A 22,977-nucleotide genomic window follows, 5' to 3' on the forward strand; every position below is an offset into this window, starting at 1 on the left:
CTTTGCCAGATAAAAATATGAACAATAAAGATAACTGATTTGGGGGCAATATACAAATTTAGGGTTGTTTACTTGTTTAATGTTCATTTCACAGTGTCCTATAAATACTTTGTTTCACGTTTATTTCTAACAAGATTTTGGAATTAATTTTCCGATAAAGTATAAATATGAGTAGGTGATAATGAGTCAAAACCATTTCACTCATGTGCCTTTAACTAGGTTGGGTCTGAGATTCGGAATTTTAAACTAACTCTTCTTTTCTTTTTAGGTTGCGCCTTGGTGCTGCATTGGCGGTATTTTGGCACCAGAATGCTTCATTCTATGATGGTCTTTTGATAAGGTTACCTTGCTAGAGTTTGGAGCAGGGCTTCAGGTAGGTGGCTTTTACCATTATATGGCATGACTTTCAAAGTGATTGATTATTCGAGTTATATTTAAGATATAATATTAAAAGCTTTGAAAAGCATGCCACATAATAAGCATGCCACTTACTGTTTTAAGGTCTATTAATATATATTGTGTTCAGCAGGATCTCATTAATAGTTATAGTGTAAAGGAAGGACTGGAATACTGGCAAGTACACTCTTCCTTACTCTGCACAAAATGTGTAACTGCTGCAAAAGCTTATTTGTTCACATTCCCCAAAAAAGCCCACAGATGAACTCTTAAGCTCTTCTCTGAATCTTGGGATAGAATCTTCCATAGTACCAACATACCTTTTTCAGTCTGCTGGGTAGGATCTGATTAACAATGGGCATGAGAGAGAAGCTCCCTCTACTCCCTGGAAAAGACAGAGCTAGGAATCAGGAACACAGCAGGACCACAGTTTGCTACTCTTGTTGGAAAAAGGACACACAGGAGAGTGTAGGTTTCCTGTAGCTGCAGCTAAGGGACACAGAATCGAGATGTAGCAATACTTGGAAACCAGGCCCACGTGGAGCTGGCCCCAGGTAAGTCTGTCAGCAGGACTTCACACACAAGATGGAGGTTTAGATGCCAGGACCCTCAGCAGCCCTAGGATGGGAAGACTGTTGGAAACAAAGCTGGCTGTGCCAAGTATCAGAAGAGGGTTTCGAGCTCCTAAACTCCACAGCCGCCAGGCAGGGATCCAGCCCTCGGGGAAGAAGGACACAGGCTGAGCGCCAGACGGGGCCTCACAGTACATATGTACAGCTTTGTAACCAAATAAAAGGTTCATAAATTAACCTGGCTAAAGTTCTCTATGAGCACAGCATTCAATGGAAATTAAGCGTTACAATTAAGTCAGCATAAATCTTCAGCCTCTTGTATATTATAAACACTTAAAATATATGAAAAGCTGTTAATGGTTTTTTATTGTTACAGGTTAAGGGACTTTTTTTCTTCTCCTTTGTAGTTTTTAAACTTGTTAATAAGGAAGCTGGTTTTTAACAACTAGGAAAAAAAAATGTTACCAATTTTACTTAGCCAATTTTATGCTGATTTTCTCCTTTTGATTTCTGAAAGCAATCAAAAATGTCCTCTCATATTTCGCCTTCATCTTTACATTTTAATTTCACATGAAGAACATCTCAAAGGTTTTGAATTTCCTTTTCTCACTTGACCTTACTATAGTATTACATAGACTATTTCCAGGTGATAAATTATAATCAAAACAAGTTGCATGTGCTTAAGAAGCTATGGGATGCATGTGCTTAAGGAGCCAAAAGCAGAAATGTTCTGGAAATTCAGGCTGGCTAGGAGCCACCCAGGTGTGTCTGAGCCTGTCAGGGACACCTGCACACCTTTGAGCAGCATGTGCCTCAGTCTCCCTAGCTTTCAACACCCATTGACAGCAGCAGGACAGACTCCCAGGTGGTGGGATGCTGTGTTACGTTTTTGCCCCTCCACCCAAACAAACCAGCAGTTTCATTCTCTGGGTTTCTCTTCAGAGCCTGCTTTAAACAGGTTTGAGAATTCAAGATCTCCAAAACACACTTAGCTGCTTTTTGTAATTTCTGTTCCTTCAAGGAATTCTGGTTGTGTTCAACCAATATTTATCAGACTCTACCACTGCTAGGGCTCTCACCAGGTGCTGGGAATCTTGGGGTGAAGAATAGTTTCCCTGGAGGTGAATTTAGAGTCCTGAGGAAGAGACAGGTGATTTCAGGAAGATCGTGAGAGCAATATCACAGGTACACGACTGAGAGAAGCTAAATTCTGAAGTTCATTCTTGTGCAGGTAGAATCACTTGAATACAGTTAAGTTTCTTCTGATTAGTATAACTGGCAAAATGTGTGTGTCCTCTGGAGGCAGAGGGAGCGGCTACCCCCAATTTGGCAGTTTTACCTAGAACTGATATGAGTACACCTATGTGGGAATAAATAAAAGCTGCTTCCTGTAGTTTGGTCCAGGACAGCCATTTGGATATAACTTAAGGAGTAACAGTGATGACATGAATAGACCCTGACCTGGTTGGGGGTTCTGTTTTTATTACATTGTTTAGTAGTAGTCAAGATTTTGTACACACTTAACATTTATATCTTATTGAATACACAACACAAGCCTCTGCTTAACAGTTCATTTTGAACTGGCTTATTATCTGCATGATTATCTGCATGAACTTTTAAAATTAAGCAAAACTTTATCACTTTGGCTTTTAATGTGTACTATTTCTACCTTCCCATTTGAATTTATTACAGATTCAGTATGAGGGCTCGGACCCTAGATTATCCAGCAGCTGTAATTTTAATAGGCTGAATGAAATCATGTCCTCCAAATGTTTAGAGTCCTTCAGTGTGAACATTTCCATAGTGTCAAGCATGCTTTTTGTAACCCCAGGAAGTTAAGGAGTTTGTGGTAATAAAAACATAAACAACTCTTCACAAATTGGGAGATTTTTTTTTGGGAGATTGTGCTGACCTGTGATGTACTTCCTTTATAATTCTAGCCAGGGCACTAATATTTTGGAAATGCTTTATATCAAAACAAAACCTCTGAAATTAAAGTTTTGATTAAGCAATTATGCTTTCTGTTCACATGTCATTGTTGTTCTTTGCTTTCTCAGGCATCATTGCTTCCTTTTTATACAATTCCTCTCATTTCCTGTTTGTAAATACTGACTGCCCTTTGCTAAGAAAATAAGAATACCCTGGTGAACCTCTTATTTGTGTGTTTTTTTTGGTTTTTTTTTTTTTTTTCATAAAGAATGTGCAGTCATGGGGGCATTTGGGGGATGCAGGGAAATCCAGTGTAGTAGTAAAAATGCTAAATTACAAGTTAGGTACCATTAAAAGAGAAGTAAAAATTTTGACCTATCATGACATTTCTTCTGTAAAATAATTAACCAAGGAAGATATTTATGAATTGGAAGATAAAATTTATTTGAATATCCTATCTTCAGCATTTATCTCTCTGGGTATAGTAGGAAATGAGCAAACAGCTGTACCCACATGCAGGGTCACCCAAAAAGGAACTTAATTGTATCTACCAAAAAAATGACATTGGAATTTTTGTGTTCCAGTTTGGAATTGTTGCCTTTTCTATCTATCCTTAAATAAATCTGCTATTTCCCTTTACTTCTGTTTGCTTTTGCTATAATATTGTATATTATTATTGTATATTAGATATAAAGCTTTCTAAATATCAGTAAGAATGACTTTTATGATAAATTTCAAAATGATTGTCCTAGAACTATAAAATAACATCAAACTATCAAATATAGTAATGACAAAAGGACATCCTTTTTAAGTTAATTTTAGTTAGCTGTGACATTCACTACAGGAAAATAAATACTGCACCAATTTTCATTGTTTCAGGGAACAGTGAGTTGTTTGGGTCTCTACTGCAACATAAGCATTTCTGACAGTCTCTGCTCTTTTCCATTTGCTGCTCCTCAGTGGGCACACTTCCATTCTGCTCTCCTTGTGACTACCTGCAGCCTCTTGCAATCACCTAATGAACCTTCTAGTCCGGGCCAACATGGGCACCAGCATGGGCATGTTTCCAGTTTAGCAACTTTTGATAGGATGGAGGGACCACTTTATACTAATCAATTCCTTAGCAATAAGATAAATCAGATAACTCTTTCTTTCTGAAACAAACGTTTTAGAAGCTTTTATTGTTGCAGTTGCTATTGTTTTAGTCGAAGACTATAGCTCTTACGTTTCAAAAATATTTTGTTGGCTGAGTTTGTTATACCAACTTATACTAATACTGTACTCCTTTTGATTTGAGTATAGGTATATATATTCTATGCTTATTTATGTGCTGATTGAGCAAGCCTCTCATTCATTTTGTTGCTGGAAGGCACTTGCCCTGCTTTAATTTTTTCATTCTGAAATTTGAGCATTAATTTTTCTTTTTTCTAATGGTAACAGCAGATACAATTCCTGCACCGTGCTACTGACAGTTTACTTTAAAATCTCTTAGGTTTTCATAGTTGCAAGGATTTTCCCTCTTATTTCTTCTCTAATAAGTGATTTTACAGATCTATAGAAATTGAATGCTATAAAAATTTCCACCTTATCATACAGGATCAAAAAAATGTTCTGAGCATGCAGTTGCCCTTCAAAATTGACTGTCTTCAATTATGTTATCTTGTTGATAGAACCTTTCACAATATGCAAAGCTCTGTTGTTTTATACAGTAAATGAAAGTATTAACTACTGGTAAGTTTTCTTTTGCAAGCTACCTTATTTTTATTCTATATGAAAAAACATGTTTTAAACTGATGTTGACATTTTCTGCATTTATTTACAAATGGTGTTCTGTGGTTGCATATGAGTATAAAACTTGGATTATCAATGCTTTTTGCCTCTTAATTAGCAATGTCTGTGTTTGACTTTTAAATATGAAATCATTATTGATTCAGGTAAGTGTTATAAATATTCACAACTGTTACAGAAATGACTATCAGAACTGTGAAATTTAAAATATAGAAATAGTTTCAATACAGGCCTATTCTTTCTGCCTTCATCTTCATGAGGATTCGTTTTAGTAGACCCTCTGATGTATGATTCATTTTTGCTTGTTATTTTTCACTGTGAGTCACTGTTTTAGTATGTAAAACATAGGGAAATAAACCTCTGTGTGTACAGGCCTACTCAGTCTTCTCTTTAATTATTGTTTTTATATATGCAAAGTTGCCCCAGAAAAAAATGTTTGTGTTGGTACCAGCAAAAGCAGGGAGGATTTTTTGAAATACTTTTATCTCCAATGATTTGAAATGTACATGTGTACATTTTCCACTTTGCTTCACAATTCTTCAGGCCAAGGGAAAGACCTTTAATCATTTAAAAAGTATAGTAACCAACTTTTGATATTAAAAATGGAAAAATGGGTATTGTACCCATGTTGTAGGCTTTTAGAATTGTGGTTACAATGCTTAAAAAAAAAAAAAAACTTTGTTAATCCTTTAAAAAAGAATACACACATTTTAACATTATGCAAAATTAGGATTACATACAAACTATTTTTCTTGTGTTTATTATATCAAAGAGAATAATAGTGAACTCTGTCAAACTCCTGGTTTTCCCTTGTTTTGGGAAATAGCTAGCAGTCCTTTGGAATTATTTGGCCAAACATGAGACTGACAGTGTTAGGCTGAATTTAATGAAAGTTAACTATGACTTTGGGATTGTGTTTCATGATAAAATGAATGAAAAATCTGGCTTTATTATTTCATTTCATACTGTAAAATATGTAATAGATAATTTGTAAGCTATTGTAATATTTCAAATCAAAATATGTTATTTTGAGATATATTTAAAACTTAAACTCTAAAGTATTTTTATAAGTGCCATTGAACAGTAAGCGAAAATAAATTAATGAGTGTATTTTGAATGCAATAAAATCATATTCATAAGGAAAGGAAGAAAAAAATACCTATTTGCTTACTAGTCACTGATGGCTTTAAATTTTTTTCCTACCCAAACCGTTGTCTACTTAGAATAGCTGTTACTTAACTTTTGTTTAAATTATTTAAAATTTACTTTGCAAACTGTATTAAAAGAAGCTTTTTAAGTCTTAAATCTCTTTCCTTTTGGGAGTCAGCTATGACAGCTCAGAGAGAGAAAATAGACACTAACCCCATCCTTGTCTTTTAAACCATAAATGACACAATCTGTCCACTCACAAGTTGATTTGCCAGCCTGTCCTAGAATATACTCAGATAAGGGTAAAATAGAAAAGAGTATAAGCTAGTAAGATCTTGAGCTTCGTTGAGCTTCTTACATTAAAATGCCAATAATAATAAATGTAACTACCTGTCAGGTCCTTTGAATTCCAGGGAGATAATAAAGATGTAAATAAACACTATGCTTATACTGTATTTACATTATTAAAATAAAATGATACACAAAACAGGCTTTCATATTCCTTATTACCCTACCAAAACTCAGTTATGTGCCCTGGGCAAGTAAGTATTTACAAAGTTAACTTTATTATTTTGCAATTTTGATGTGCAAAGTTCAGTTCTTCCATTTATGCATGCCCTGTGCTTACAAAAGAATGGAGCTTTTGCTTTCACTTTTTAAGCATCTTTTATTGGTTTAAATTTTTATTTTTCTTATCTTTTAAACTATGAGAAAATGCTGCTTTCAGATATACTTGTAGTGTTTCTATAATGATGCTTGAATGTCCTCTATTAATTATTTTATTTTCATCACCAAATTCTTTAAAGTACGGGAACATTTTTATATTGGGGAAATGCATCATTTAGCTTGTCATTGGTGAATCCTTATATTATCATGTTTTGACTATTTGATTTGTATCAGACCTCTGAAGTTCTATTATGATTTCTGGTTAATCTTTATAATATTTCAAGTTTACTAACTTTCCTGTGTGCCATGTATACTGTCTTATAGATCATCCTGTTTTTTTCTGCCTTTTGACTATTATTCTTTTCAAGTTTTTTGTTCAGCCAAGAATTATTATGGTTTTATCTTTGTGTTCTTAGTCTGCTGGGATCATGCTACAAATGGACATTGTTGAGAAATACCACATTTTTCAACAATGATCTCTTAAAACCAAATGACACTTTCTTCCTAACACCCCCTTCCAGTATTTACTTCCCTTGCATGCTTTTGAAATCTAAAGAGCACAGCGTTGTTGCTACATTTCAGCAATTCTTGCAGCATTCTGAGAAGTGAATTGACAGGTACTGCAGGTACCAAAAATGTATTCAGAGAAGCCTAAGTTGCACAAGTTTGTGCAGTGTGGACTGTGAGTGCTTCCATCAGGTGTTGCTGTGCTTTGGTGAGGTTCCAGATGCACTGTCTCAGGAGATAACTTAGCGTTTCTCTTCCATGATATTATGAATGAAATTTTCATCAGTTTGGTTTACCCATAGTAACCCTAATATCCATTTCTTTTAGTAGACAAATTAGATTTTAAAATTGTAATGAATTTGGGAAAGAAGTGGGGAATCATTCAGCATCACAAAATGCCATTTATATAGGTAATACTATTTTACTTTTTGTGTCTGCATTTATGTGGTCCTGTAAATGTGCTTAGAACTAATAATTTGCAATTGGTGAAAATTAATGCATGACTCATAAGCAGAATATGGAATGTAAGCATGTGCCATGAAATTGCAATTCTTTATCCTTTATTTTCCATCATTTACATGCTGTTCTATTTAGAGTGTAGTCCATCCTTATTTTTTTTTGTTTCATAGATTGGCCAAAATGGGAAGGACTGGATTCCACTCTCTTCCACGAAGAGTCAATGGAACTGGCTAAGATCAAGGTCTGAGGCTTTTTCCATCTGTCATCAGGTATTCGTTGAACAAAAATCACTACAATTCTATGCATGTAACTTTAAAGTACTGTACTTGTTTGATATACATATCATGAATGTAAAATTTGATTTGATATTGAACTCACATTATCCTATAGTTTAAATGTTCCTGTAACTAATTTGAGTTTTGTAATATATTAAAATAAAAAGGTATTATTAGCCATTAAAGATTTTCAGCTGGTCTTAGAAAAGTGTAATATTTGAAATCTGCAATTCTTCATTGCTCAGTATGTACATCAAAGATAATAATACCTCAAGGATTATTACTCCATATTATCACCAATTTTAATATAATCAATATTTATATATTGTTTCATGTTGCACTTTTAGTACATTTTTTTTCAAAATAGAGAAATGATCACTGTTCTCAATTGGAATTCTCTGCCCATGACAAGTATGACCAGTCTTTAAAATATTTCTGGATATTAGTTATCTATAGGTATTTAAATACCCTGTACTCTGTGCTATTTTACAACTGAAAAATTTACCAGCTTGTTTTTCACAATTATCAATAGGTGGATAAAAGTGTCATGTTAGAAAATCATGTAATCAGAAGTACTTTTTTTCCTTTATTGCTTTATACCAGTTTACAATGTCATTACTGGTTATTGCAGAATAGCTATTTAGATGTTTCTGAGAGAGGGGCTGTCACTTAAATGAGAATATATCAGGAAAACTTCAAACAATTCCCTGAGATTCAGAAAATCTAAAACCAGAGGAGACAGACTATATTAGCATTAGTAATGTCAGTTGTTTTAATTGTGTTAATGTCACTTTTAAACTGCAGAGGGGTACTTAGACAATTTGAACAGCATGAAAGAAAGCTTTGCCTGCCTGTATCTGCTACATATGTAAACCAAATCCTAACTAAGTTACCTACATGGTTACACTGTAAATGAGTGGATAATTTTCTATTTTGCTATTTTAGTAACAGCCTTTACATTAAAATGCATTAATGTACACTTCGTTTTTAAAATATAGGAATTTAGAGTTTCTGCAAGAGTATAACTGAAATTTGCAAAATGTCAGTATTATACATAAAATTTGTCAAGGTGCATGTCCGTACCAAAACACATGTAATATAAAGAAATTGGTTTTCATTGGTTTCTGAATGTATCATAAGGTAAAAAGTGCACTCGATTAGTAGTTGATGAGTCATTTAGCCAGTGTATAAAAATTACATCTTTTTAAAGAGGTTACAAGTATTATTTTCTGTCTCTTAAAAGTACATCGCTAAATAAACTAGCATTCATGATAAGTAGTTTAACTCTTATGTAAATTGGATCTTAAAGGAATTGATTTTCTTACTCTGAAAAATATAGTGGATGATATTTACTATCTCTTATCTATGAATTTTCAAAGGTTTCAGTCAGCTTTCAATTTTTTTGTTTAAATAAACATTCTTTGCTGTAAGTTATGTACCATTTCATTTTTCTCGCAACACTAATAAGGAATTGAAACTGACACACCTTTAAACCAACCTGAAACACCTCTTAATGATGTATCCTTGTACTGTGCTCTAAACCAGTAGTCCCACAGGTGTGCCACACAGGGCTTACAGGTGTGTCAAAGACTGATCCCCTCAGCTTTGGGAAGGCCTCATGACCCTGACTTACCCATTGATCTCAGTGTGCCCCATGGACAAGACCATTTTCTATGATGAGGAAAATTACTCCAATTGAATTTTCATCCAAAATGACAAGGCCATACCCCTCACCTGACATACAACAACAGGTTTTACCATTTCAAGAACACACATTTGTTATGAAGATAAGTCATTTCTACTCCTGACTCAGAAACCCTTCTGTATGTAATGACACTGGTATAAAGAGTGATTTCCACTTGGGTGGCAGGCCCAACTCTTTTAGGCCTCTGAAAGTGCTTCTTCTTCCATGGACTAAATGGTTCACAAGGTGTCCTAAAGAGTTATTAGTTGTTTATATTTTCTTTTAATACAGGATGTGACTAAAGCCAATTTGTACAAATTAAAAAGATTTTTAGACTTTAAAATATTTGTTTTATATTTATTTTCCATCAGATATATGTTCTGTAGTTCCTTATGCAAATTCAAGCTCAGTAAAACCACTTTTAATGTTGTCTTTTGCTTCATGAAAGTTCCCCAAAAAATCACTACTGCTTTCCCTAAGTGCAAATGCTTGACAAGTGGAATTTCAGGGTACGTGTGGACTGTTCATTCTGAGCAATGCATTGATATGTATTTTGACTAGTATAAAGAAGCCTACAGATATTACATTAGACCAGCTGAATCCATTATATGGTTTCTTTTTTAATTCAAAAGCATCACATAACAAATAAAATTTTTTAAAATTAAGTTTAGTTACAAACTAGTTGTTTCTTATTTTTTTTTCCAGTCCCTTTTTGCTTTCTTTTACGACCACATGAAACTTGAGAAGCCACCTAAAGCTAAATCATTTAGTGGAGTTGGGCAGTTCCCAAGTGTCCAACAAGAAGGCCTGGTTTAGGCTGCGATGGCCACTGTCATTCCTGGTGATTTGTCAGAAGTAAGAGATACCCAGAAAGTCCCTTCAGGGAAACGTAAGCGTGGTGAAACCAAACCAAGAAAAAACTTTCCTTGCCAACTGTGTGACAAGGCCTTTAACAGTGTTGAGAAATTAAAGGTTCACTCCTACTCTCACACAGGAGAGAGGCCCTACAAGTGCATACAACAAGACTGCACCAAGGCCTTTGTTTCTAAGTACAAATTACAAAGGTATTCAACTCTATTTGTCTTTCAGATTATATTTTCTATAATGTTGGCCATTTGAGGCCATTGTAAACGTATATATTTGTATACACATTTTTTAGCTAACTTGCAGAGAGGAAATGTTAAGTATAGATTAGACAATGGCTAGCTTTGGTATTCTAAGTCACATACTTATATGTGTTGGTATCTTTAAGTTTTTTAAATGAAGTGCTTTATGGCAGTAGAGTTTCCATTTGTACAAAGAAATTACAAGAAAAGGGCATGGACATTGCGTGAGTATATTCAGTCTTGCTCATTTTGTTGTAATAGCTAAAAACCAGCAAAAACTAAAGTGGCAACTTAAGGACTCAAGTTCTGCAGTGTTTAGGTATGTTAACTATCCTTGTAGCATATGTATTAAGTTAAGAAGTGTCCATTGTTAGGGAAATTCTGTTTTAGCAGAGTAGTTTAGCTTCCATTTGAAAACTGAGTACATACCATTTTTATCATGAAACTTACAGAATATGTCTGTGTTTAAAGGCACATGGCTACTCACTCTCCTGAGAAAACCCACAAGTGTAATTATTGTGAGAAAATGTTTCACCGAAAAGATCATTTGAAAAATCACCTCCATACACATGACCCTAACAAAGAGACGTTCAAGTGTGAAGAATGTGGCAAGAACTACAACACGAAGCTTGGATTCAAGCGTCACTTGGCCTTGCATGCTGCAACAAGTGGTGACCTCACCTGCAAGGTCTGTTTGCAGACTTTCGAAAGCACAGGAGTGCTTCTGGAGCACCTTAAATCTCATGCAGGCAAGTCATCAGGCGGGATTAAAGAGAAAAAGCACCAGTGCGAGCACTGTGATCGCCGGTTCTACACCCGGAAAGATGTCCGGAGGCACATGGTGGTGCACACTGGAAGAAAGGACTTCCTCTGTCAGTATTGTGCACAGAGATTTGGGCGGAAGGATCACCTGACTCGACACATGAAGAAGAGTCACAATCAAGAACTTCTTAAGGTCAAAACAGAACCAGTGGATTTTCTGGACCCATTTACCTGCAATGTTTCTGTGCCTATAAAAGATGAGCTCCTTCCGGTGATGTCCTTACCTTCCAGTGAACTGTTATCAAAGCCATTCACAAACACTTTGCAGTTAAATCTCTATAACACTCCATTTCAGTCCATGCAGAGCTCGGGGTCCACCCACCAAATGATCACAACTTTACCTTTGGGAATGACATGCCCAATAGATATGGACGCTGTCCATCCTTCTCACCACCTTGCTTTCAAATACCCATTCAGTTCTACCTCATATGCAATTTCTATTCCTGAAAAAGAACAGCCATTAAAGGGGGAAATTGAGAGTTATCTGATGGAGCTTCAAGGTGGTGTGCCCTCTTCCTCCCAAGATTCTCAAGCATCGTCATCTAAACTAGGGTTAGACCCTCAGATTGGGTCCCTAGATGATGGTGCAGGGGACCTCTCCCTCTCAAAAAGCTCCATTTCTATCAGTGACCCCCTAAACACACCAGCATTGGATTTTTCTCAGTTGTTTAACTTCATACCATTAAATGGCCCTCCCTATAATCCCATATCAGTGGGGAGCCTTGGAATGAGCTATTCCCAAGAAGAAGCACATTCTTCTGTCTCTCAGCTCCCCCAGCAAACACAGGATCTTCAGGATCCTGCCAGTACCATAGGTCTGGGCTCTCTGCACTCACTGTCAGCAGCTTTCACAAGTAGTCTAAGCACAAGCACCACCCTGCCACGTTTCCATCAAGCTTTTCAGTAGGAGCGCGAGACGTTGATATATTACAAAACGTACGTGTAGCTCTGCTTTAAGACACCATTGTTATTTTAGTGCCTACTTTAAGACAGTATAAAAATTCCTGCTTTTGTATAGTACCAATTTTCATTAAGCCAGTATAAAAATAGAAACTAGCTTTTTAAATGAGCTTTGGAACCATTTGTGTTCAGTTATGTTTACCTGGGTATTTTGTCCTGATTCACTGCCAATTGTCATATTTTAAGATCATTTTTTCATTTAGAAAAGCCATTATCAGTAAAGCCTTACAGGTCCCATGTTCATACTACATTTAGATCTTAAAGTCTTCATTTTTGTCCAGTAACAATGGCTGTACCTTTTGACATTTGGCTCATGCAGTGGAATGTACATTTTCCAAAATGTATATGAATCACTCAAGAGTTTTAAAATTTTTTACTAGTTTATGAGTGGATTCATAATCAGACAATTCAAATGATTAAGAATCCACTTGGAGAGAGATTAGGTGTTTCTTAGGTGTACCATAATTTCAGGTCAGTATATTTTGAAGGCAGGCTTGCTGTTGTCTGATGCAAATGCTTGCTGTCTTTATGATGCACATATAAGGAAAAACAAAATCTGAACACAAACCACCAGTATTTAGAGCAAAAAGAGACTCTTAGCAAGGTGACACAGCATTCCATGTTACTTAATAGCTGTCTTTAAATTAGTACACAGGATATTTTGCCACTCTTCACATTTCTTTAACTTGCTCCCTTTCCATTCAATAATATGAATAGTGGATGGGATTGGAGTCGTCAGAGGGAGTGCATAGTTCTCTTGTTGTGACCAAAGGGTAGGTCAAGTACAGCCAGCAATTTTATTTTGACTGTCAGTTCAACCTTTGTCCAGAATCTAGTGCCAGCGTAGGACACAGATGCTACCTGTGTCGATTCCAGAGTGGACGGCTTATAGGATATGGTAGACTCCTGGACAGAGAGACAGACATGAAGCACAAAGTTCAACTTGGAATCTTGTCTAGAGATCATGTCCTCTGTTGCCAGGGTCAGAAACTGGACTCTTAAGAGTTAAGTACAGGTATATCCCTTAGTATCTATTGCTTTTTGCTGAATTTGGTAAGGTTTTCTTTCCCTTAGGAGTCAAAGCCGAAAACAAAATAATGGTCTTAACCCCAGAGGTGTCTTTCTCATTCAGTGTTAATTCATCTTTTCATGCTCTTTTCAGATGGATAAGTTAAAGTAAATGCATTAAGAAACTACTTGAGGACTGACCAACAAAAAATATATACAGTAAAACCCCACTTTTACACATTGCTGGGAAAGGGAGTGAATGTTGCAAATAAGTTGAATTTATGGAGGGAGAAAAAGTAAAGTAAAATGAGCATTATCTAGTTAACATGAAGATAACATTATCTTCACTGAATACAATATTTACCACAGGCTTTCCTCATGTTAGACAACCACCATCATTTTCTCAAAGATCAAACAATTATATATATATATATATATATATATATATTAGTATCATATCACTTGGCACATCAACCTTAGAAACATTACCTGTTAAGCACTTGTTAACACCTTATTTGGGGACCCTGTCTTTTGGGGTGGGTATGAGGGTGGAAGGTTTATAGAAAAGTATATGTCTCTTAAAAAAGAAGAAAATATTTCTGAGCACTCATTAGCCCAAATGGAGGCTTCTTTTGCTTCCCTAGGGCCAACTATCACTGCAGATTGTGTTTACCAAGAATACTAAAAATGAGTGCAGGTTACTGAATATAATACATTATTTAAAATATGTGGGAATAGTATAACTTGTGGAGAGATGTAAATTGTAATAATGTAAATGGGGGTTTCACTATATATATTATAAATATATATATATACACACACACATATATCACACTTCATAGAATCAGAGTTGCTCTCTTAAGGAGCTTTGACTCCTGATATTTTATCATGCTCCTATTTTTTTTTAATCCTAGGAGCAGTAGTTTTTATACTTATGTATTTAAATTTTATTATTAAAATTACATTTTATTAAAAAAGTGTGTTCCAAAGGCATTAAAATTATATATGTTAATAAGGAAATACATTTAAAAATTTTCAAACTGCTCCTAAACTTTTGATTAGGAGAATATTTGCTCTGAAAGTAGGCTTTTAGCTCTGCTTTATTACTGCTTCCTTTAGTTTCTATGAAACAGATTGCTTACCTAAATCATTAATTGAATGATTAGTGTTCAATATTGCTTTAATCACCATTTTAAAAAAGAAAAAAAGAAAAAAATTTGGTGACAGAGCATAAACAGAAAACCTATTTTTAAGTAGAAATCACAAATAGAAAGTGTGGAAGCACTATTTTGTCAAAAATTTGCTGACGAAATCAAATTAATGAGCTAAGACATTGGCCTTAGTAGGCTATCTTTCACTGCTAATAACAAAATACAAGGGAGTACTACGATTTACTAAATAGGCATTTTGGAAATGGGGAATGGCACCATATAGATAAATATATGTTTAGCCTAATTCTCGCCCTGCATAGAATTCAAATAGATGGAGGCACAGCTTTCAGGGCAACAGTGTGAATTAAAACTTTAGTGTCTTAATATTCTATATGTACACCTCTTTGACTGTTGCTGGCCCACAGACTTGAAATAACACCTCCAAATGAGAGGGAATTCAGCTAATTTGTTTTTAAATTGACTATAATGGTCACTAAACCCTTACTGAGAGAATTTTTATTAAAGAAAGGCAGACTGATTTATTTCAATTGCACAATGATCTAACAAGATGTAACACAGAATTGGCTCTTTTTTTCCCCCTAGGAAAGAAATGACATTTGTTTTATGTCAACTGGATGTGATTAAAACTAATTATTGCCAATGCTGTTTTCATTCTCTGCTGACCAGAATCATCTTCCTTAAAGGTTCTGGTAGTGCCTTTGCTTGATTTGGGGGAAAAAAAGAAAGAAGATCGTCATTAAGTAAAATATGTCGGTTTAGAATTTGGAGCTCGGACAAGATATTGAACGTCATTCAGTTTGAAATTCCACATGTATGTACAAATTAGGTCACCAGACACAGAAGCATGCGTGTGGAAGGATCTCACCCTTGTGAGCAATATTAGCCATTCATGCATGCAAATATCTTTATAGTTACTGATCACTTAAAATTTGCATTTTAAAATCCTATTACCAAGTTCAGGTTTTCAAAATTTCTGTTGTCCTGGCTGATCATGCACCACTCTTAGTGCAACTTCTTAATTTCATTTAGTGTTTTAAGCTATGTATTTTTGCCTATTTGTTGCTTATGCTTTATTATTTTTAGTCATTTTTGGAATATGGTGATATATTGTGTTAATTTGGACAGTGGCGGTTTTTAAAAACCATATACTGAATGAAACATGAGCCAGAGCTGATTGCTTTATTAAGCTAATAATGAATGTTAAAGAGTACATATTTTCAGGATTATGCATCTAGTAAGCAATACACCTATATAGGCCAATATTTTTTTAAAAAATAGAGCTTGGTCAACCTCTATTCTACACATATTACAAGATATAGCACTTTCAAACGAATCTAAACTTTTACAGAACTTTCTTATAGGTTATGCCTTTTATTTTAAGACTTATTATAATTTGTTTCAAGTGCCATTAGATGATATATATGTAGGCCTTTGATATATAATGCTTTGTGTTCAAAGTGGTAGATGGTATTTTAAACAGGTACATTTTTACAGTGTTTTCTTATCAATTTGCTATATTGCACAGAATCAGTGTGTCTTTTCATACAGTTTTACAATGGTTTATTTTTTTACAAGGTTTACGTGTCTCAAAACACACTGTCTTCCCAGTATGTAAGTTAAAATATACCAGTTCACCCAAGTTACTTCTAGCCTACTGAGATCCATATGACGCTGGAGGAGATCTTTTTAATGTTGAGTATTCTTCATTAGCAACAACAGCCTGTTAGCCTCTGACAACTGAGTGCCTGCGTTGACTTTGTATTTTTCTTACAGTGTCAGTAGCCATGTCTACAACACAGATAGTGTGTTGTGATTTCATAGCTCTACAGAAGTTGTGTTGTGTAGTTTTGTGCTAGTCTATACAGAACTCCTTTGTGATCATATAAAACAAGCGATGCCACCAACATTGGTAAAGACACACTCAGATCATCCCGAAGCCCCTCTGCAATATTATAAACCTTCTGCGGATGGAAGGCAGTGTCTTTTGATAAGTTATCTAGTTCTAGAAATGACAGGACTGTTGCTAATATATAAAACACTTCATTGTATAAGCTTCAGTGGTACAGATGAACCATAATGAATGTTTATCTTCTCAGAAACACTCCTTCACTATCATGTTGGATCATGCTGCTAATGTAACTTGGGATACAACTCTTCATGGTGCTACAAACTTCTCTATCTCATTCAGTTGTATTTTTTTATCCATAGAAAAAAGGACTACAGTAGGTATAAAGGTGTACAATATATTTTTATACTGTGACTTACTTTGTCATTAACAGACTTTTACACCACCCACCACAATGTATTCATGTGCACTTGCAAAAGGAAATCTTGGATGTGCAAATGTTATCAGAACAAACCCAGCTTTTGTCCACAATGTGACTGTAGCTCAAAATGAAAACTGGGCTTTACGATATAGTGTGGAGTGAAGAACACGCTGTATGTTACTAACAGCCCTTTGAATATGACAAAAACTGGGAATCCATTAGGAAATGGATTGCATTCTGCCTGAGCATAAGCTGGACTGCTGAAATTGTATTTTTAGCTGATGAAAAGTGTTTGGACTAGTACTCTAAAAATGTTCTAATGGTAAAGTTTTGAGTCAAACTAGAAAAGAAAAAATCTGCATTCCAGGCTGAATTTTTGTATATTTTTATTGCCTTTAAAATCGCTCTTCTGTGATATCGGGAAATCAAGTGGCTTATCATGTATATCATGTACTTAAAATGTATTCACAAACTACTGTTGTATTTGTATAAAATATAGACAAAGATCGTATTTTTGTGTGTGTATAAGCTCTGTAAAATAGCAATCACATTATGAAGCTGCAGTTATACTACATTTTAAACATCCACATCCAAAGAAGCAGGCTATTTATTGTCCAATTGCCCAGATATAAAATATTCATTTGCTGCTAATTAAACAATAGTGCTGCAGCTTCTTGTGGCCTACAGTGTTAATGTTTGCTGTAAGAAAAAGATATGTGAACTCCACAAAATATATGAATAAAATTATAGAATGGCTTTAGATAATCTTTCTGAAATTTTAACAGATGATAAATTTCTATTTGGTAAAACATTTTCTTTACTTTGGATTGGAAATATTGATAAATTTTATATATTTGCTAAATACAAGATTCTAGACACTGGCTCTAGGACATACTTTGTTGTTGAAATGTACAGTTCTAGAGTTTCTTTGTTTTGTTTTAAAACTTTTGTACCTTTTAAGGAAGGATAGAAATTGTAAATAAAAAAGTCAAAACATGATGCATCAAAACTTTAATCTAAACGAGAATTCAAAAGAGAATTCCAAAAAAGATGTCAGAATGTATAAAATTGATAATGTCCCTTGTTTTTGAGATATAATTGGCATTAATGTTCCTGTAACACTATCATGAAAATTTGCCTTTTAGAAGGACTAACTGTTGGTCTAAAACATTGCTAAAACCCTCGACAGTTCATCTGAACCAAAACTTGAGGCACACTTTAATTACATCTAAAACTCACCAGGTAATTAGTAATGCAGCTTCAGAAAGAGAAAGATTCAGAAAATTCAATTAATATTTTATCCAGGTACCAACTGTAGAAGTAATTTTTCATGTCTCGCATCTCGGTATGATAGGCAAACTTCCTCCCTGGACTTTCTTAAGGCTCTACTACTTTCATAAAGGGCAAAACAAAACAGTGATTCCACTGTTGGCAGGGCCTCTTTTCACATGTTTAATTCCAGAAATCTGGAGGTACTTGTTAATTCTTAACATTAACACTAAATACATTTTTATTTAAATTCATGCATATGAAATTCATAGACTTCATAGAGCAAAAATAATAAGCAAAAATCCTTTTGCTTATTGTTAGAATACTCTGAAAAGAGTATGTTTAAGATTAATTCACTTGAGGTATAATCTCTTTAACAGAAATTAGGGATGTAGTTTGCTTATTGCATCATAGAACCAACGTCACTAAATAACTCAGAAGATTAAATGAAAAGTATTATGTTGATGGTTTATCATTAAGGGAAGGAAATGTTCTTTCCCTTAGACAACTTGAGTTTTGCTATCACTTTTCTTTAATTGAACATTTACTCAAATATTTCTTACGTACCTAAGGCACAGCTTTATGCTAAGTCCTAGGGGTGTCCCAACAAAGTCAGCTTTATTAGAATTCATTATTTTTTTTATTGACATGATATTTTGATACCTCCATCAGGTATTGCCATCATTTTGCACTGACCACCTAATCACCCAGAGTCTACCACCACTGTCCATTTTGCCAAGTCAGCTTTATGGAAGCATTTGAGTGAAGAAAGCAGATTCATTGTCTCAAGGAAGGCTTGTATTGAGCCCGACCCAGTTACCCTTTTTCCTATATCAAAATGTAGGTGTTTTTTTTTTTTAAACAATTTCAGCCTAAAACAAAATAACAAACCCAGAAGTCCTGATGTCACTGGCATCCTATTCAACACAAAGGTCAATAATAAATCCTACTCTGAAGATGCCTCTAGCATCTTTTCTACCTCTAGCCTTCAGACTCCAGCATAACCTCAGTTCTTTAGGTCTCCTGCCTGCTCTCCCTACACATTTTGGACTTTCCAACCATCACAATCACATGCTTAGCTGAATTCTTAATTCTCTGTGTACACAGCCTGTCTCTTTCTCTGGAGAACTCTGCCTAATACAGCTAGTCTCAATTTTCACTAGAGTTGGTGATTTTACCATCAAGAACATAGAAATATTTTTCTCTCTGATAGATTGTTAGCACAGAAAACAAAAAACCAGGTTCTAATTGCTTTTTTAAAAAGAGGAAGAAAGAGCACAATTTAAGAGGGTGAGGGTTACCCTATGTATAAGGAAGTTCTCAGTATCTTCTGTTCAATACTTGAATTTTCACTGCCACTGCATATGAAAATGGTTTTCTCCTAATGAGCAGGTAGCCTTTTTTTTTTTTTTTAAGATTCATTTATTCATATAGAACTGGGGTACAAGCCAGAGAGGCGGAGAGTGAGAGAATTCACCAAAGACAGAGCGGGGAGCAGAACAGGCAGATCTTTGAAGTATACTGCTGAGGGGAGCAGTGGGCGGGTCAGGAGAGGTCTGCCTGGCCATGTGGATCTCCTGGGGCTGGTGGTAATGGAACTCCTGCGGAAGTGGCTTAAGCTTCTTAGTGCTGTGCTTTAACCTGCTGCGCCACCAGGGAGGGCCCAGATAGCCTTTTTTAAAAATGTAAAAGTTAATAGAAGGAGGCTTGCAATGGAAACCAATGTTAATTACAGACATACAAGTACTATGATTAAAAATAAATTAATCTTTTTTGACAACAAGTAGGTAGTCCATTTGTAGAACCTCACCGTCAAGGCACTGTGTTCTGAAGGGATAAGAATCGGAAGTGCAATGTCTCTTCACGTAAGGTATGTTATGATGCTAGAGATTTGGGAAATATTTAACTTTTGGTTTATTTGTAATTAGAGAACTTTAATCTTCGGTCATTCAATGTTGTCTGTGGAATCTGTAGTCTTTTAAGAATGAAGCTGTTTCTAAAAATACCTAATTGATCTATTAGTATTTGTAACACTCGATGCAATTTCTAAACCGGTTCCTATAACCAGATTTTCGTGCCCTAGGAATGTTCATTGTGTAAATAGTGTGATAACCTAAGCTGTAGCCTACTTAGGATTTTAAGATCTGTATGCTTTTGCAACGAGAAAATAAATGGTGATTAGTAGCTGTAACAAATGTAAATCCTCACAGACCATTTGTCCAAAGACTTCAGGCAGACAGGTATAACTCATCCCCAGACAAATTACCTTTTGCAGTAAGGGCTACTTACTGTTGTATTCTGTCACAATCTTTCTTATAATATTTCCATATTAATTCCTAAATTGTGCATTTACTAAGAGGGCTTCAGGTTAGTATAAGTCAGTGATTTGACGGACCTGAAAAATTCTTTTCCATTCCTAACAGTATACCCATTTCCTCCTCCTATTTTTGTCCTTTTTATATGAAGTTGCTCACTGTTCTGTGCATCTCCACCTCTTTGCCTACAGTTTCCTGTTCCTCATCCTGACAAACAGAATCCTAAAAAAACAGTGGGCACCTACTATAACCAGGTATTATCCCAAGTGTTGGCGATACAGCATTCAACAAGCCCAAGTTCCTATTTTGTGCAGTTTACATTCTGTTGAGTTGTTTTCCCAAGGAGAAAAGTGAAAAGGTTTCCTTATCCTAGTCAGTACACTCCCCCAAAATACACTGACCCTACTGAGAATTCCACTTCCTTGTTTGTTTCCAGCATACAGGGTTATGTCTCAAAAGTGGACAACTCTGCCCACCACCCCATACTGCAGACCCCACTGATGCCACGCCATTGCCACATTTAGAGGCTGCAGACCCAGTTCCAATGAGTGAAGTCCAAACATTGGTTGTGAAGAGATCGCCACTGACCATGAACACTAGGATGAGCTGCTGCCCTCTTCTGTCCCCGGCCTTCCCGTCCCCCCTTCCTCTTGGCTACCCAAACAGGAGCGAGATCTCATGATAGGATTCTGGCTTCCAAGCCACTGAGCTATCTGGTACAAATGCAACATTGACACAGACCAGTAACAAGATCAAGCACAGCCAAATCCAGGATGAGAATGTCAGAAACAAACCTGAGACAGGAATCCAGAATTGAGTGCAGGAGCAACAGCCAGACCCTCCTAGGAAAGGAGGCTTTGAGGATGCAGGGAGCATATAAGAAAACTTGAAACCTGTGAATGCCCCACGGGTATTTTTGAAACATTCATGAGACATAAAAATTGATCATGTTTTACAAGTGTTGGCGAGGATATGGAGAAAAAGAAACTCTCCTGCACTGCTGGTGGGAATGCAAACGAGTACAACCACTATGGGAAAATGTTTGGAGGTTCCTCAAACTGCTAAACATGGAGCTTCCATATGACCCAGCAATCCCACTTCTAGGTATCTACCCAAAAGACACAAAAACACTGATTCAAAAAGACACCTTTACAATTGGAGAGACATGGAAACAGCCCAAATGCCCAAAAGTAGATGACTGGGTTAAAAAGATGTGATACATATACACAATGGAATATTACTCAGCAACCAAAAAAATAAACACATGCCTTTTGCAGCAACCTGGGTGGAGCAGGAGAAGATCATGCTTCGTGAAATAAGCCAGAAAGAAAAGGAAAAATACCAGATGGTTTCACTCATAGCAGGAGTATAATGGACCAGGCAAGAAAATAATAATGATGAACAGCTATATACCAGAGACATTTTATGGGGTTGGAGTGGGGAATAGGATCAAAAACAGTGTGGGGAGGGAAATGCACTGGACTATGGTGATGGCACATGGGTGATTTGGTGATGGGAAGCCCATGGGGATTACAACTGAGATGAAAAAATGCACAAAATGATGTAAAAATAAATGATTATATATTTTTTTAAAAGTTGAGCATGTTTAAATCACAAAAGGCAAACAATAAATTCTTCTCCCAAACTGGCAGAAATTTTTATTCCCCAAAACCTCTGAAATTCTTACAGATATTATCATGTGCCTTTTCTAAAACAGTAGTATCAATTTATTATTTTTCCCCAATTGTTAGTAAAGATCGCATTTTATATGCATTTATTCTTCTCTAAAGTGCTATTTAAGTGTTTCTTTTTCCAGATGGATGTTACTATCATATTGTCAATTCATAATTAGGATCTTGAAATAGCTTAAGGATTTTCAGAGCACTGTTTGATGCAAATCTCAGCTAAATAAGCAAAATTTTCTAAATATTGCCAGCACAACTCATCAGGAAACATATTAATTATATTTACTACACCAACATTAATCACTGACTACAAGCTTCTTTAAATGGATTTATTTACATATCTTAATAGAACGATACGGCTGGGCAATTTTGACCCCTGTAACAATGCCTTCGTAAGACTCTATGATTATAGGCCCTTCTTCATTGAGCTATGGGGTCATATATTCTAGAAAGTAGAATTCATAGATTGAAGAATATTTGAAATTTGAATTTAAAGGAATCTTGCCAGATTGTTTTCTAAAAACTACTACAGTGTTCAGTTATTATAACATTTCACATTTCTGTAAGAATCTGTAAAATTATTATCCCCCCACCTCCCTGAACCTGTCAGTAATAAACAGTATATCTTCTTTTATCCGTTCCTTTAGTGTCCGTTCCTGGACACTAGTAAATTTGAGTATCTTTTCATCTATTTGATAATCATTTGGATTTTCTCTTCTGTGATCTTCCTATTCATTTACCCTGCTCACTTTCACTAGATGTGTATTTTTGATTCATCTGTAAATTTACTTTTTATAATATATTGATCATTTGTCATATCTGTATTATAAGTTCTTCCAGCAATATCACTTTTTTATTTACTTAGTATCATGCAATATCATAGATACCATTTTTAAAGTTTAGCTTTGATATAATCGGATGTGACTTTTTTTTACCTCTAGATTTCCA

General features: G+C 35.3%; 1 protein-coding gene across 1 annotated transcript; it reads left to right on the forward strand.

Moving 5' to 3' along the window:
- The first annotated feature begins 269 nt into the window (after nt 1–269).
- PLAG1 (pleiomorphic adenoma gene 1) lies at nt 270–13,730 on the forward strand. The gene is made up of 4 exons (XM_004679867.2): nt 270–373; nt 7,637–7,735; nt 10,131–10,489; nt 11,003–13,730. Exons 3-4 carry the CDS (start codon nt 10,248–10,250, stop codon nt 12,258–12,260), a joined length of 1,500 nt encoding a protein of 499 aa, XP_004679924.1. The 5' UTR covers nt 270–373; nt 7,637–7,735; nt 10,131–10,247; the 3' UTR covers nt 12,261–13,730.
- Nucleotides 13,731–22,977: the final 9,247 nt, after the last annotated feature.

This window comes from Condylura cristata, unplaced genomic scaffold (genome assembly GCF_000260355.1).
Source record: "Condylura cristata isolate star-nosed mole 26May11 unplaced genomic scaffold, ConCri1.0 scaffold00009, whole genome shotgun sequence".
NCBI classification, from domain to species: domain Eukaryota; kingdom Metazoa; phylum Chordata; class Mammalia; order Eulipotyphla; family Talpidae; genus Condylura; species Condylura cristata.

Bases quoted from the DNA above. Each gene is read 5' to 3' on its own strand.
- PLAG1 (XM_004679867.2), top strand. From the start codon at position 10,248: ATGGCCACTGTCATTCCTGGTGATTTGTCAGAAGTAAGAGATACCCAG. The intron at 10,490-11,002 runs GTATTCAACTCT...CTGTGTTTAAAG, and splicing joins TCTAAGTACAAATTACAAAG to GCACATGGCTACTCACTCTC.